At 46.0% G+C, this 15,481-nt stretch overlaps 1 protein-coding gene across 1 annotated transcript in view; it reads right to left on the bottom strand.

Moving 5' to 3' along the window:
* UBE2L3 (ubiquitin conjugating enzyme E2 L3) overlaps positions 1 to 15,481 on the bottom strand; it is a 42,576-nt gene that overhangs the window by 15,558 nt on the left and 11,537 nt on the right. Inside the window, exon 2 of the mRNA XM_067700002.1 lies at positions 13,241 to 13,336. Coding sequence (XP_067556103.1) covers positions 13,241 to 13,336 — 96 coding nt within the window. The remainder of the gene's footprint in view (positions 1 to 13,240; positions 13,337 to 15,481) is intronic.

The raw sequence follows: 15,481 nt of genomic DNA, 5'->3' as shown, positions 1-15,481 counted from the left end.
GTGGCCAAAAAAACCAAAAAAACCCCCAAAAAACAGTGCTCAAAGAGGTAAAAAAAATCATAGGCAAAAAACTAAACAAAACCAGGGACTTCCTTGGTGGTCCAGTGATAAAGAATCTGCCTTCCAATGCAGGGGATGTGGGTTCGATCCCTGGTTGGGGAACTAAGATCCCACATGCTGTGGGGCAACTAAGCCTGCACACAACTCCTGAGCCCACAAGCCTCAACTAGAGAGCCTGAGTGCTGCAAACTACAGAGCCCATGCACTACAACTAGAGAAGAGAAAACCCACACACCACAACTAGAGAGAAGCCCACTTACCACAACGAAGAGCCAGCACGCCACAACTAAGACCCGACACAGCCAAAAAAAAAAAAAACAAAAAAACTGAACAAAGCCAGGAAAATAATGTCTAAACAAAATGAGAACACCAATAAAGACACAGAAATTATAGAAAGGGACTCAACAAAAATTCTGGAGAATAATACAATAACTGAAATGAAAAACTCACTAGAGCAATTCAGTAGTAGACTTGAGCAAGCAAAAGGAGTCAGCAAACTTGAAGTTAGGATAATTGAAATTATCCCATCTAAGGAGCAGAAAAATGAAGAAAAGTGAACAGAGCATAGGGACATATGGGACATCACCTAGCACACCAACACACATATTATGGGGGCCCACAAACGGATAAGGAGTAAAGGGGCAGAAAGAATATTTAAAAAAATAATGACCCCAAACATTCAAAATTCCATAAAAGATATGAATCTACACATCCAAGAAGCTCAATGAACTGCAAGCAGGATCAACTCAGAGAGATCATACCAAGATAGTCAAATCATCAAAGGACAAAGAGATAATCTTGAAAGCAGCAAGAGAAGTAACTTGAAAGCAGCAACAACTGATTTCTAACCAGAATGGAGGCCAGAAGGCAGTGGGAGGACACATTCAAGGTGCTAAAAGGAAAAGACTGTCAGCAAAAACTATCCTTCAAAAATGAAGGCGAGGGCTTCCCTGGTGGCGCAGTGGTTGAGAGTCCGCCTGCTGATGCAGGGGACACAGGTTCATGCCCCAGTCCTGGAAGATCCCACATGCCGCGGAGCGGCTAGGCCCGTGAGCCATGGCCACTGAGCCTGCGCGTCTGGAGTCTGTGCTCCGCAACGGGAAAGGCCACAATAGTGAGAGGCCCGCGTACCACAAAAAAAAAAAAAAAAAAAATGAACGCGAGGGACTTCCCTGGCAGTGCAGTGGTAGAATCCGCCTGTCAATGCAGGGGACACATGTTTGAGCCCTGGTCTGGGAATATCCCACATGCCTCAGAGCAACTAAGCCTGTATGCCACAACTACTGAGCCTGTGCTCTAGAGTCTGCGAGCCACAACTACTGAGCCCATGTGCCACAACTACTAAAGCCTGTGCACCTAGAGCCCTGCTCCACAAGAGAAGCCACCACAATGAGGAGCCCTAGCACCAGAACGAGGAGTAGCCCCCACTCAATGCAACTAGAGAAAGCCCATGTGGAGCATCGAAGACCCAATGCAGCCAAAAATAAGTAAATAAATAAATAATTTTAAAAAAGAAAGAAGAAGAAGAAGGTGAGGGAGTTCCCTGGTGGTATAGTGGTTAAGACTCCACACTCCCACTGCAGGGGGAGCAGGTTCGAGCCCTGGTCAAGGAACTAAGATCCCAAATGCTGTGTGGCATGGTCAGAAAAAATTTAAAAATAATAAAAAAATTTTAAAAAATGAAGGCAAAATTAAGATATTCCCAGATAAAAAAATCTAAAAGAGAAAGAGGGAATGAATTCATCACTAGTAGATGTTCTGTAAAGGAAATACAAAAGGGAGTCTTCAGGCTAAACAAAAAGATACTAGACAGTAACTTGAAGCCATAAAAAGAAATAAAGAAAAATGGTTAAGAAACTATACAAGATAATATAAAACCCAACATTATTGGTTATTATACTTTGGGTTTGTAACTTCTCTTTGCGACAGTAACAATATGAGGGGTTGGGTAATGGAAATATATGGGACCAGAGTGTTTGTAACTACTGAAATTAAGTTGGTATTATTCAAACTAGGTTGTTAAAAGATTAAGATGTTAATTGTAATCCCCAAGGTAACCTCTAAGAAAATAACTAACAGGCATACAGAAAAGAAAAGAAGAATGGAATCAAAATAATATGCTACAAAAAAATCAACTAAATACCCAAAAAAGGCAATAATGGAAGAATTTAGGAACAAAATGCATACATGACATCCAGAAAACAAATAGATAACAGAAGCAAATACTTTCTTGTCAGCAATTACTTGAAATGTGAATGGAATAAACTCTCCACTTAAAAGATGGAAATTGCCAGAATGGATAAGAAAACACAATCCACCCATATGCTGCCTATAAGAGATTCACTTTACATACAAAGACACAAAGAGGTTAGAAGTAAATGACGGAAAAAGTACAAGACACAAAGGACATTATATATTGGTAAAAGGTTCAATCCATCAAGAAGATATGACAATTATACACCTATATGCAACTAACAAATTATGAACCAAAACATATGAAGCAAAAATTGATGGCACTGAAGGGAGAAATATGTTATAAAATAATAGTTGGAGATTTCAATACCCCACTTTCAATAACAGAACAAGACAGAAGATCAACAAATATCTTTCTGACCACTATGGAATACAACTAGAAATCAATAATGGAAGGAAAGCTGGAAAACTCACAAGTATGAGGAAATTAAACACAAACAACCAATTGGTCAAAAAGGAAATCACATGGGAAATTAGAAAATACCTTGAGATGATAAACACAAGACATCAAAACTTAAGGATGCAGCAAAAGTAGTGCCCAGAGAAAAATTTACAGCTGTAAATGCCTACAACAAAAAAAGAAGGATCTCAAATCAATAATCTAACTGAATACCTTAAAAAATGAGAAGAGAACAAACTGAACCCAAAACCAGAAGAAAGAAGTAAGTAATAACAATTACAGAGGAGATAAACAGTGCAGGAAAAAAATAGAGAAAAAAAAATCAATGAAAACAAGTTGGTTCTTTGAAGAGATCAACTGAAGTGACAAACTTTTAGCTAGACTAAGGAAAAAAGAGAGGAAATCCATATTACTAAAATCAGAAATGAAAGTGGGAACATTACATTTATTATAGAAATAGAAAGGGATTACAAGAGAATACTATGAACAGTTGTACACCAAAAAATTGGATAACCTAGATGAAATGGACAAATTCACAGAAACACACAACCTACCAAAACTGAATTGAGAAAAAATCTAAATAGACCTATAAGTAGTAAAGAAACTGAATCAGTAATCCAGTAATCAAAATCCTCTCAACAAAGTAAAGTTCTGAACTGGATGGCTTTTCTTGGTGAATGCTACCAAACATTAAAAAAATTAACACCAATCATTCTTGAACTCTTCCAAAAAACTGAAGAGGTGGGAACACTTTCTAACTCATTCTACAAGTCTAGCATAACCCTGATATCAGAGTCAAAGACACTATTAGAAAAGTATATGAATTTTGATGCAAAAATCCTCAACAAAATACTAACAAACTGAAATTCAGCAGCATATTAAAAGGATCGTACACCATGACCAAGTAGGATTTATCCCAGGTATGCAAGGATAGTTCAACATACAAAAATCAATCAATCAACACACCATGTGTGTGCAGAATAGAAAAGAATAGAATGAAGGAGGAAAAAAGATCATCTCAATTGATGCAGAAAAGTATCTGACAAAACCTAATACACTTTTGTGATGAAACACTCAATAAACTAGGAATAGAAAGAAATTTCAACATGAAAAAAGCCTACAGCCAACATGAAAAACCTACAGCCAACGTCACACTGAATGGTGAAAGTCTGAAAGCTTTTCTCCTAAAATTAGTAACAAGACAAGGATGCCAACATTTTTTATTTTTTGGCTGCACTACACAGCTTGCGGGATCTTAGCTCCCCAACCAAGGATCAAACTTGGACCCCGGTAGTGAAAGCCCCGAGTCCTAATCACTGGACTGCCACCAGGGAATTCCCAAGGATGCCCACTTTTTTTTTTTGGCTGCATCAGGTCTTAGTTCTGGCACGCGGGATCTTTTGTTGCAGCGCGTGGGCTCTTTAGTTTGTAGCACGCAGGCTCTCTAGTCGAGGTGCATGTGCTCAGTAGTTGTGGCACGCAGGCTTAGCTGCCCCGCAGCATGTGGGATCTTAGCTCCCCGACCAGGGATGGAACCTGCGTCCCCTGCATTGGAAGACAGATTCTTTACCACTGGACCACCAGGGAAGTCCCAAGGATGCCTACTTTTGCCACTTATAGTCAATACAATATTTGGTAGTTCTAGCCAGGGCAATCAGGCAAGAAAAAGAAATAAAAGGCATCTAAATTGGAAAGGGAGAAACAAAACTACCTCTATTCAGAGATGAACTGATCTCATACATAGAAAACTAAAGATTATTCATACACAAACTGTTAGAAAAAATGAATTTAGCAACGTTCCTGGATACAAAATCAACACGCCAATATCAGTTACATTTCTGTACACTAACAGTGAACAACAATGAATCCGAAAAGGAAATAAAGGAAACAATTCCACTTACAGTAACACTGAAAAGAGTAAAATATCTAGGAATAAATTTAACCGAGGTGGCTGTTACAGACTGAATGTCTGTGTCCCCTCCGAATTCTTATATTGAAGCCCTAACCCCAGTGTGGCTAGAGAGTAAGGAAGTAATTAAGGTTAAATGATGTCACAGGGTAGAGTCCTGATCTGACAGCATTAGTATCCTAAAAAGAAGAGAGCTCCCAGGACTCCCCTGGTGGTCCAGTGGTTAAGACTCCATGCTTTCACTGCTGAGGGGACAGGTTCAATCCCCGGTCGGGGGACTAAGATCTTGCAGGCTGCGTGGTGCAGCCAAAATAAAAAAAAGAGAGCACTCTTGCTCTCTCTCCCCGTGCACTGAGAAAAGGCCACATGAGGACACAACAAGAAGGCTATGGAAGAGTCCTCATCAGAAACCAACCGAATTTTTTAAATGTTTGGTAGAATTCACCAAGAAAAGTCATCCAATTCAGAACTTTACTTTGTTGGGAGGTTTTTGATCATTGATTACTGCCAGACCTTGATCTGGGACTTCTGGCCTCCAGAACTGTGAGAAAACTGAATTCTGTTGTTTCAAGTGACCCAGGCTATGATTTTGTTTCGGTTTTGTTTTTTCATCCTGAGCTGAAAAATACAGAGGTGTAAAAGTTGTACACCAAAAATTACAAAACACTGCTGAAAGAAGTTAAAGAAAACCTAAATAAATGGAAAGACATCTTGGGTTCCTGGACTGCAAGTCTTGCTTTTGTAAAGATGACAATACTACCCAAAGTGATCTAAAGATTCAATATAATCTCTTTCAAAACCTCAATAATTTTTTTTTTCAAATGGAAAAACCCATCCTAAGATTCATATGGGATCTCAAGGTGTTACTGAACCAAACTTAGGTCTGTTTGACCATACTCAGTAAAACCAATCTACTGACACTGAGTTGTGGTGAAGGAAAGTGCAGGGTGCCAAGCAAGGAGTCCAGGGCAGCTAGTGCTCAAAATACCCGAACTCCCCAATGGGTTTCAGGAAAGCATTTTTAAAGGTCAGGTGAGGGAGGGAAGTCCCAGGGTATGTAATCAGCTTGTGCACAATTCTGATTGGTTGATGGTGAGGTAACAGGGTAGTGTCACAGGGGTTAACATTATCAATCCTTAGGCACCAGTAGGTCTGGGAGCTACCTACTCATGGTCATCAAGTAGTTAATTTCTTCCATTTGGTGGTGGTTTTAGCAACTGTAAAACAACTCAAGAAATGTGCATCAGATACTTTTATCTACGTACTTCAGGGAGGAGCTAAAGGAGAGGATATGGGGGAGGGGTCTGCTCCGGGAAGGCCCCATAGGGTCCTGCCCAGTTACACAGGGGCCCTGAATAGTCAAAACAATCTTGAAAAAGATCACAGTTGGAGAACTCACATTTCCTGATTTCAAACACTTACTACAAAGCTACAGTAATCAAAACAGTGTGGTACTGGCATAAGGACAGACATTCAGACCAACAGAACAGAACTGAGGGACATCCCTGGTGGCGCAGTGGATAAGACTCCATGTTCCCAATGCAGGGGACCCGGGTTTGACCCCTGGTCAGGGAACTAGATACCACATGCATGCCGCAACTAAAGAGCCCGTGAGCCACAACTAAGGAGCCCTGGAGCCGCAACTAAGGAGCCCACCTGCCTCAACTAAAGGAGCCCTTGTGCCGCAACTAAGGAGCCTGCGAGCTGCAACTAAGAAGCCCACCTGCCTCAACTAAGACCCAGTGCAACCAAATAAATAATATAAAAAGGAACAGAATTGAGAGTCCAGAATTAAACCCTCACATATATGTTCTATTATTTTTTTTATTTTTACTGGCATATAGTTGACTTACAATGTGGTGTTAGTTTCTGCTGTACAGCAAAGTGAATCAGTTATATGTATATCCACTCTTTTTTAGATTCTTTCCCCATACAGGCCATTACAGAGTACTGAGTAGAGTTCCCTGTGCTACACTGTAGGTCCTTATTAGTTTTCTAGCTCTATTAATTTTTGACAAGGATGCCAGAATCACTCAATGGGAAAAAGCAGTCTTTTCGACAAATGGTCCTGGGAAAATTGTACATCTACGTGCAACAGAATGAAGTTGGGCCCTTACCCTATACCATTTAAAAAAACTCAAAATGGAACAAAGAGCTAAGTTCAAGAGTTAACACTAAAAATTCTCAGAAGAAAACATAGGGCAAAACCTGCATGACCTTGGATTTGGCAATGGTTTCTCAAATATGACACTGAAAGCACAGGCAACAATAGAAAAAATAGGTAAAATGGACTTCATGAATATTAAAAACTTTGTGCATCAAAGGACACAGTCAAGAGAGTAAAAAGACAACCGAGTGGGAGAAAATATCTGCAAATTATATATCTAGTAAGGATTTAATATGTAGAATATATAACGAACTCCTTTAACTCAAAGACAAAGAGACAAAAAACCCAACTCAGAATGTGTATAGCAGCTTTATTCAGAACTGCCAAAATCTGGAAGCAATCAAAATGTCCTTCAGGAGGTGAATGGATAAACAAACTGTGTACATTGAGACAACAGAATATTATTTGGTGCTAAAAAGAAATGAGCTATCAAAACACAACGAAATCTTAATTGCACATTACTAAACGAAAGAAGCCAATCTGAAAAGCTGCTGTATGATTCCAACCATACGACAGTCTTGAACGTCCAAACTATGAAGACAGTTAAAAAAAAAACATCAGTACTTGCCAGGAGTGGGGAAGGATTGAACAGACAGAGCACATAGGATCTGAGGCAGTGAAACTACTCTCTATGATACTCTAATGGTGGATACATGTCATTATACATTGTTCAAACTCACAGGATGTACAACACCAAGAGTGACTCCGATGTAAACTGTGCCCTTTAGGTGATTATGGTGTGCCAACATAGGTTCATCAGTTATAACAAATGCCTGGCTCTGGTGGGGGATGTTGATAATGGGGGAGACTATGTGGGGGAGGGGGGAAGGGGTATACCTGAAATATCTGTCCTTCCTCTTAGTTTTGCTGCAAACCTAACACTGCTCTTAAAAAAAAAAGTCTTTAATGCAGGGTACACGGGTTCGAGCCCTCCAGGAAGATCCCACATGCCGCAGAGCAACTAAGCCCATGCGCCACAACTACTGAGCCTGTGCTCTAGAGCCTGCGAGCCACAACTACTGAGGCTGTGTGCCACAACCACTGAAGCCCACGCGCCTAGAGCCTATGCTCCACAACAAAGAGAAGCCACCACAATGAGAAGCTCACGCACTGCAATGAAGAGTAGCCCCCACTCTCCATAACTAGAGAAAGCCCGCGAGCAGCAATGAAGACCCAATGCAGCCAAAAATAAATACATAAATAAAATGTTTTTAAAAGGAGGGGGGGTTAAAGAACTTTAGACATTCCCCCAAAGATATACAAATGGCCAATAAAAACGTGAAACAATGCTCAACATCCTTAATCATGAGGAAAATGCAAATCGAAACCACCATTGAGATTCCAATTCACATCTACTAGAATGGTTATAACTTTAAAAAAAAAAAAAAGGAAAATAATTGTTGGTGAGGATGTGGAAAAACTGGAATCCTTGTGCACTGCTGGTGGGAATGTAAGATGGTGCAGCCACTGCGGAAATCAGTCTGGCAGTTCCTCAAGGAGTTAAACACAGAGTTACCATGTGATTCAGCCAATTCCACTTCTACATATTACCCCGAAAAACTGAAGATGGGACTCAGGCAGATACCTGCATATCAGGGGTTAAGACTTCACACTCCCACTGCAGGGTGCATGGGTTCGATCCCTGAACAGGAAACTAAGATCCTGCATGCTGCAAGGCGAGGCCAAAAAAAAAAAAAAAAAAAAGGTGGTGTAGACATATAAAAGAAAATATTTATCCATAAAAACGATGTTCTGATACATGGTATGATGTACATGAACCTTGAAAAAAATTATGCTGAGTGAAATAAGCCAGATAAAAAAGGACAATTTTTTTTTTTTTTTTTTGTGGTACGCGGGCCTCTCACTGTTGTGGCCACCCCGTTGCGGCTCCAGACGTACAGGCTCAGCGGCCATGGCTCATGGGCCTAGCCGCTCCGCGGCACGTGGGATCTTCCCGGACCAGGGCACGAACCCATGTCCCCTGCATCGGCAGGCGGACTCTCAACCACTGCGCCACCAGGGAAGCCCAGGACAAACTTTATATGATTCATTTATGTGAAATATCTACAATAAGCAAATTCATTGACATACAGAGTAGATTAGGGAGTACTAGGGGTTGGGGGGTAGGAGAGCAGAGTGTTATTACTTCATGGCTACAGAATTTCTGTTTGAGTGATAAGTTTTGGAAATACAGTGATGATGGCTGCAAAACATTTTGACTGTAATTAATGTCACTGAATTGTACACTTAAAAAGTTCTGTAATGGCAAATTTTATGTCACATACATTTTACCACAATAAAAAAAATTGATGAAGCAAAATTTTTAAATTTTTTAAAAGAGAAACTTTAAAATTAATTTTGAATAAACAAAATTTAAAAGAAAACACTAAGCTGAAAATTATTTGTCCCAGACACAAAGGATTAATACACAGAATTCCTGCAATTTGACAAACATACTAAAACCTTATTAGATAATAGACTGTAGAGACATAAACAGTCAATAAATAAGTAAAAAAACCTTCAACTGCAAAAACAAAATTTTAAATACAAATTACTATGGTCCGAATGTTTGTGTCCCTCCAAATTCCTATGTCAAAACCTACCGCCCTGGACTTCCCTGGTGGCACAGTGGCTAAGAGTCCGCCTGCTAATGCAGGGGACACGGGTTCAAGCCCTGGTCAGGGAAGATCCCACATGCCACAAAGCAGCTAAGCCCGTGAGCCACAAATACTGAAGCCAGCACACCTAGGGCCCGTGCTCCACAAGAGAAGGCACCACAACGAGAAGCCCACGCACCACAACAAAGAGTAGCCCCCACTCACCACAAACAGAGAAAGCCTGCGTGCAGCAACGAAGACCCAACACAGCCAGAAAAACAAAAACAAAAACCTACCCCCCCCAAGGTGATGGTGTGGGGAGGTGGGGCCTCTGGGAGGGGATTAGACCACCAGGGCAGAGCCCTCACGAATGGGACTGGTGCCCCTTCTGCCATGCGAGCAACAGCCTGTGACTCGTGAGAAGAAGGTCCTCACCCAACTAGCACTGATCTCAGACCTACAGCTCCCAGGACTGTGAGAAATAAATTTCTGTTGCTTATAAGCTCAGCTATCTAGTATTTTGTTATACAACAGCCCAAATGGGACAAAGACACATATCAAGCTGAGAACTTTTGCACCTATCAAACTGACAAGAATTTCTTCCTGCGTGTTGTTTCATGGACCCTCTGTTAGGGCAAACAGCGTTCCAGAGAGCCCCCGAGTGAGACTAAGCATTTAACATGTGCACTTACTGAACTTTTACAACAGCCAGAAGGGAAGCGCTCCTTTTAGAGGTGAGGACGCTGGGACTAACTGTGTAGCTGGCCCAAGATCACCACCCCTCCCGTCAGGGGCAGGGCTGGGGCTCTCCCCTTGGGCAGCGGGACCGCACAGCCTGGGTGCTGAAGCACGTGACACTCAGAACCCCCTTTAAAAATGCTCAGCAACCTCCACAACAGCCAAGGACACGTGTGGGCACTTGTGGGCACTTGTGCAGACAGTACCTGTAGGAGTATAAACTAGCACAACCTTTCTGGAAAGTAATTTGACAACATATATAGCCCTAAAGATGGTTTTTCCTTAAATATAGTACAACCCTGATCCTAATGGAATATATAATACAGAATACTGTATCTTAAGATCAGAATCTAAAATAAAAATGACTATATTGTACACCTATAACTTATAAAACATGGGCTATAGGATAGTTACTAAAACTTATGTTCATGAAGAGTTTCAAGGCAATGACCAAATAATGATAAAATTATGACATCAGCAACTGGCCCATTAAAGGGGGTGTGAGCACCCGGTTAGGGGTGGACACGCCCACTGGGAGAGAAGCCTCAAGAAGGTTCACCACTAGGCCCCTGTTCCTGAAGGGCATGTGCCAAAAACTCACTAAACTGAATTTCTTCATAATGGGATTATGGGATTCTTTTCTTCCTTAGACCTTACATCTGAATTTTAAATGGAGAAATCTTATATAAAAACAAGTGTTTAGGGCTTCCCTGGTGGCGCAGTGGTTGAGAGTCCGCCTGCCGATGCAGGGGACACGGGTTCGTGTCCCGGTCTCGGAAGATCCCACATGCCGCAGAGCGGCTAGGCCCGTGAGCCATGGCCGCTGAGCCTGCACGTCCAGAGCCTGCGCTCCGTAACAGGAGAGGCCACAACAGTGACAGGCCCGCGTACCGCAAAAAAAACACAAAAAAACCAAGTGTTTAAAGGGAATCAACCTGAACTGCCATGGTAACGATGAAGTGCCCCCGCCATCGCCCCCTGAGGTCTGGGCCTGCCCTCTCTCTGAACTGCAACCAGGGTGGATTTGCCAGGTGGCTTCCCCAGGACCAGCAAGTACCCTGCTGTAAAGGCCCACTTCCCGGGGGGCCACATCTTTATCAGCCTGGCCCTGCTTTTCACTCCAGCTGGATGGATCCCAGGTGAGTTTGGGGAGAAGACCCCTTGCTGACCCAGCGCCTACAGAGCAGGAAGACCCGAGGCCCAGGTGTGGGGTACTAGTGGGGACCTTGGACAGAGCAGTTGCCAACTGCTTCCTTGAAACTCTCCTCACGCCAACCCAGGGGCCAGAGAAGTAGGAAGAGGCAGCGTGAGCAGGGCGAGAGGAGCCCTGGCCACAGCCCTGTCTCCAGGCACAGCTTCCCCAGATGCTCCAGACACTGCCTGGAGCCTTGGCCCAGGCCACTGGGACTCTACCAGCCATCTCCACCCGGGGCTCAATGAGAAGTTGCCCGTTCCACAGGCTCTGCCGATGCGACACCAGGGAGACGCCTGCCAGACAGCCACCTACCCTTGGAGCCGGCTACTGAGCTCCCACGGTAGGCTGCCCAGCCTGACCGCTTAAAACTGTCCCGGTCATTCTTATTATTTTTCAAAAGATCCACATCTTAACTATTCACCTATTTTATCAGTAGGAAACAAAATCTCAATTAGGAGAGTGCCAGGGGTCATATGGTCTTGGCCATCCTTCCACTCAACATCTAATATGTCCCCACAGTGGGCAAGGGCTGGGGGCAAAACCAGGCTGGACGCTGCCAGGTTTATAATTTTTGGTGTGCACTGAAACACTATAAAGCATATCTTTCCTTAGTTATCCAAATGATTATAAAAATAAACTACAAATCCAATATTTGCTGTTCAAGTTCCAGGGACTGTTAAAAAAGCATGACCTACAACCAGTGTCAAGAAGGAAGCATCTCTGGTCAGCGTGCTCTCTGCTCGGCTCTGGCAAAGTGACCCATCTCTTCGTAAGGAGAGATTTTACACTGGGCGGCGGGGTGGGGGGGTGCGGGGGGAGGGGGGAGGCACAGGGCAGGGGGGATGAAAGGAGGTGGCGGGGGGTGGGAAGAACAGGAAGGAACGGGGGTCACTGGCACAGAGGGTCTCTGTCACAAGCCGGGGACATGGAAGGCACATGACGTCCAAGTAAGGCTGCCTCCGGCAAGCGGGCAGGAGCAGAGGCCAAGATGGGCAGGAACAGAGGCCAAGACGCACCCCTCCACGTCCAGCAAGAACCCAATGACCTGACACTGGAAGAAGCAAGGTCCCCAAGAGACAAAACAGAGCAAGAGAAAGGCAAGAGGCTGGACAAGAGCCATGGCTAAGAGTTGAGAGGAAGTGGCAGGACAGGAGTGAGGACCTCAGGGCCAGGGCTGGACCTGCCGAGCCGGGGCTGAGGACGTGGGCCAGGTGCTGCCAGAAGCAGTTCTGGGAGGGCAGGGAAACCGGGGTCACAGCTGGAGTCAGCATGGGACAAGCCTCTGGACGGGGAGATGAAGGGCTGCAGAAAGAGTAGATGCGGAATCCAGAGGGCGGGGAGGCCACAGGAAGCCGCGGTGAGGAGAGGGCCCGAGCACCCAAAGGAAGTCTGGGCGACAGGGAGTGGGGCGTGGGGGCAGATGCCCCAGAGAAACACTGGGGGGCCACTAGGCAAAGGGACTTGAGACCAATGGGAGGCACAGACTGGAGGGTCCCAAGAATAAAACCTGGAACACAGGTGTCCAGAGAGTTAGAAACACAGACGCAAACCCAGGCAGGAGAGCAAAGAGAAGACATGGATGAAAACATCCGCTATCTCCCAAGAGAGGTCGGAGAAAGCGGCCCGTCTGGACAAACGCGGCCAGGCAGAGAGAAGCCAAGGAAGAGCAGGAGCACAGACGCACGTCCTTTCCGGGCCGACCCTCACAGGCCTGGAAGGCTCGGACCTCAGAATGTCAGGAGACCAGAGCCCAGATGGGCTCCCCTTCACGGCCCTGCCCTGTGAGCCTCCGCGACAGCCGCCTCGGGCACCTGCTGGCCGCCTAGAGTCAGAGCCGCCTTGGGAGCAGAGGGAGAAGCCCGTAGCACACACATCAGCGTAAAGAATAATCTGGTAAGAAGTGGAGGTGTTCAATACTCACAGGAACAATAAGCCCTTGCCAAGTCAATAAATTAGCTTCATCAACCTGGATGTTACGGAAGTTTTTCATCCCACATTTGCGGATTTCTTCAAGCTCCTGTTGATTGACAAAGCATAAAGGGGTGTCAAATAGGGGAAAGCACCACACGTTAGATCCCTCCTGACTCCCTCAAATTAAACCAAGTGCCGACACCGCCACCAAGGCCATCTCAGAGCATGGCTGGATGCCCTGGCCTGGTTAAGAGGCCTGGAGCCGCAGTGGCCCCCTTGACCCGTACCCCAGGCCAAGACAAGCACCCACCTCGGTGAACCCACAGCCCCAGTGGACGATCCCCTCCCCTATGGGCTGTCCCCACGCAGCAGGGGCACAGGCCAGGTGCTGAAGACCTGACTCTTTCCAACCCAGATCTATGAAGCGCTGCCTCCGTGTAAAGGTGAATGGAACTGGGGAAGAGAAGCAAACAAACCCACAGTTTTCCACCCAACGCTGGAGTGCAGTTTCAGAAGGGCTCTCCCTCCACAGGGCACATGGCTGGGGCCCGACGACCCAGTCTGGGGCTGGAGGGGGGGTGGGGGAGGATGGAAACCTTCACTAAGCCTCGGTTTCCTCTGCTGCAAAAGGGCATTGAGACCCAAAGATGTAGACAAGGAGGGGGAACCATGCTATGTGCAAGAAAACGCCTTGCAAATATATGAGGGGTTGTTATCATACAAACGCCACTTCATCCAGAAAGCACGGCCGGCCAGGCGACATCAGGGCCCTTCCCGTCTCTAGCCTAGAATTGTCTGTCACTTGTTTTTCAACCCTGCACTAGCCTGACATTTCCCACCGCTTCCCCAACAACTCGAGTGACCGTCCAACAGGCGTTATGGCCCAAGCCACCCACTGCACAGCCACCCGCCCACCTGGGTCCCCCATGCTCCTCCATCCTCAGAGCCTAGAGTGAGGCGCTCCCCCACCACACCCCAACCCGGCTCTCGTCCACGACACAACAGCGTCCTCCACATCTCCTGGATGCCTCTCTCTCCAACGCCACAGCACCACCCAGCCCAGACCTGCCTCCTCCGCAGGGCCCACAGGATGGCGTCCCACAGCCCAGGCTTCCTCCTCGCTGGTCTGGCCCCCGCAGCCCTCTAGAACCAGGAAGCCCCTTCATGTTTGGTGCCGTGGCGCAGGATGGCACGGAGGCTCTGAACCAGCCGCCCTATCCTCTGCGTGCCACATTCCCATCAAACGGCCAGTGTACAAGGCACCCTGGGGGATACGAGATAAGGAAGGAGAAGAGTCCCGAGAAAGGGGGCTGAGCCGATGTTACAGGTGTGCCTGGCACGGGGCAGGATAAGGAGGACAGCACGTCAAGTGACTGCACAGAGGAGACAGGTGGGACACGCTGCTGCTTGGTGGCAGGGGCCAGGCTGAGTCTCTTCCCACAGGGAAGACTGCTGCTTGCCAGCCCTAGCTGCCCACCACACTCGTCGGCCTGGGCCCCAGGCCCAGAAACTCTGGTCTAGCAGGTGTGGGGTGGAGAGAAATGGGGATTTTTAGCAAGCTGCACAGTGAGAGGATGAGTTCCATTTCTAAGCAATGCTCAGCTTCCACGAGGAAGATGCTAGTGGCCATGGCCCCAGCAGTGGGGGAAGGGGTGGCCTGGCCCCTCTTCCTGAGCCCGCAGGAGGGGAAGCATGGAACCTGAGAGACCACCCGACCTGCCAGCTGTCAGCTGGTCCTCCTACTAATGCCCAGGGCTCATCGGAAAGGCTCCCCTGGGGATTATGAAGCCTGGGCACATTCAGGAAGGGGAAGAAACAAATCTCACACCGACACTCCCACTCTGGTCCACTCCCCAAACAGAACGTAAGCTCCAAAAGAGGAGGCGCACGGCAGGGGTCAGGAAGCCCAGGAGCCCACCGTCACACACAAATACAATATCTGCTTAGTGATCCGGTGACTGATCAGATGGGAAGCAGGGGATTGGAGAGGGGCGAGGCCCTGGGGTAAACAGGGCTCTCTATGTGCTGGGACCTTCCGGCCCTCGGCTCAAGGCACTAGAGTAAGATTCTTGTCTAGAAACAGAAGAGACCATGTCCCGTAGCGCTGAGTCCTACCAAGCTAAAAAATGTTTAAACCAAATACAGATGGGAAAAAATTCCAGATAGAATTGTGAAATTAGACAGTCAAACAGGGACTTCCCTGGTGGTCCAGTGGTTAAGACTCCATGCTACCACTGCAGGGGGCACGGGT

Source organism: Pseudorca crassidens, chromosome 12 (assembly GCF_039906515.1).
Source record: "Pseudorca crassidens isolate mPseCra1 chromosome 12, mPseCra1.hap1, whole genome shotgun sequence".
NCBI lineage: Eukaryota > Metazoa > Chordata > Mammalia > Artiodactyla > Delphinidae > Pseudorca > Pseudorca crassidens.
Note: the sequence above shows the minus strand (reverse complement) of the source record. Positions and strands in the feature narration are given on the sequence as shown.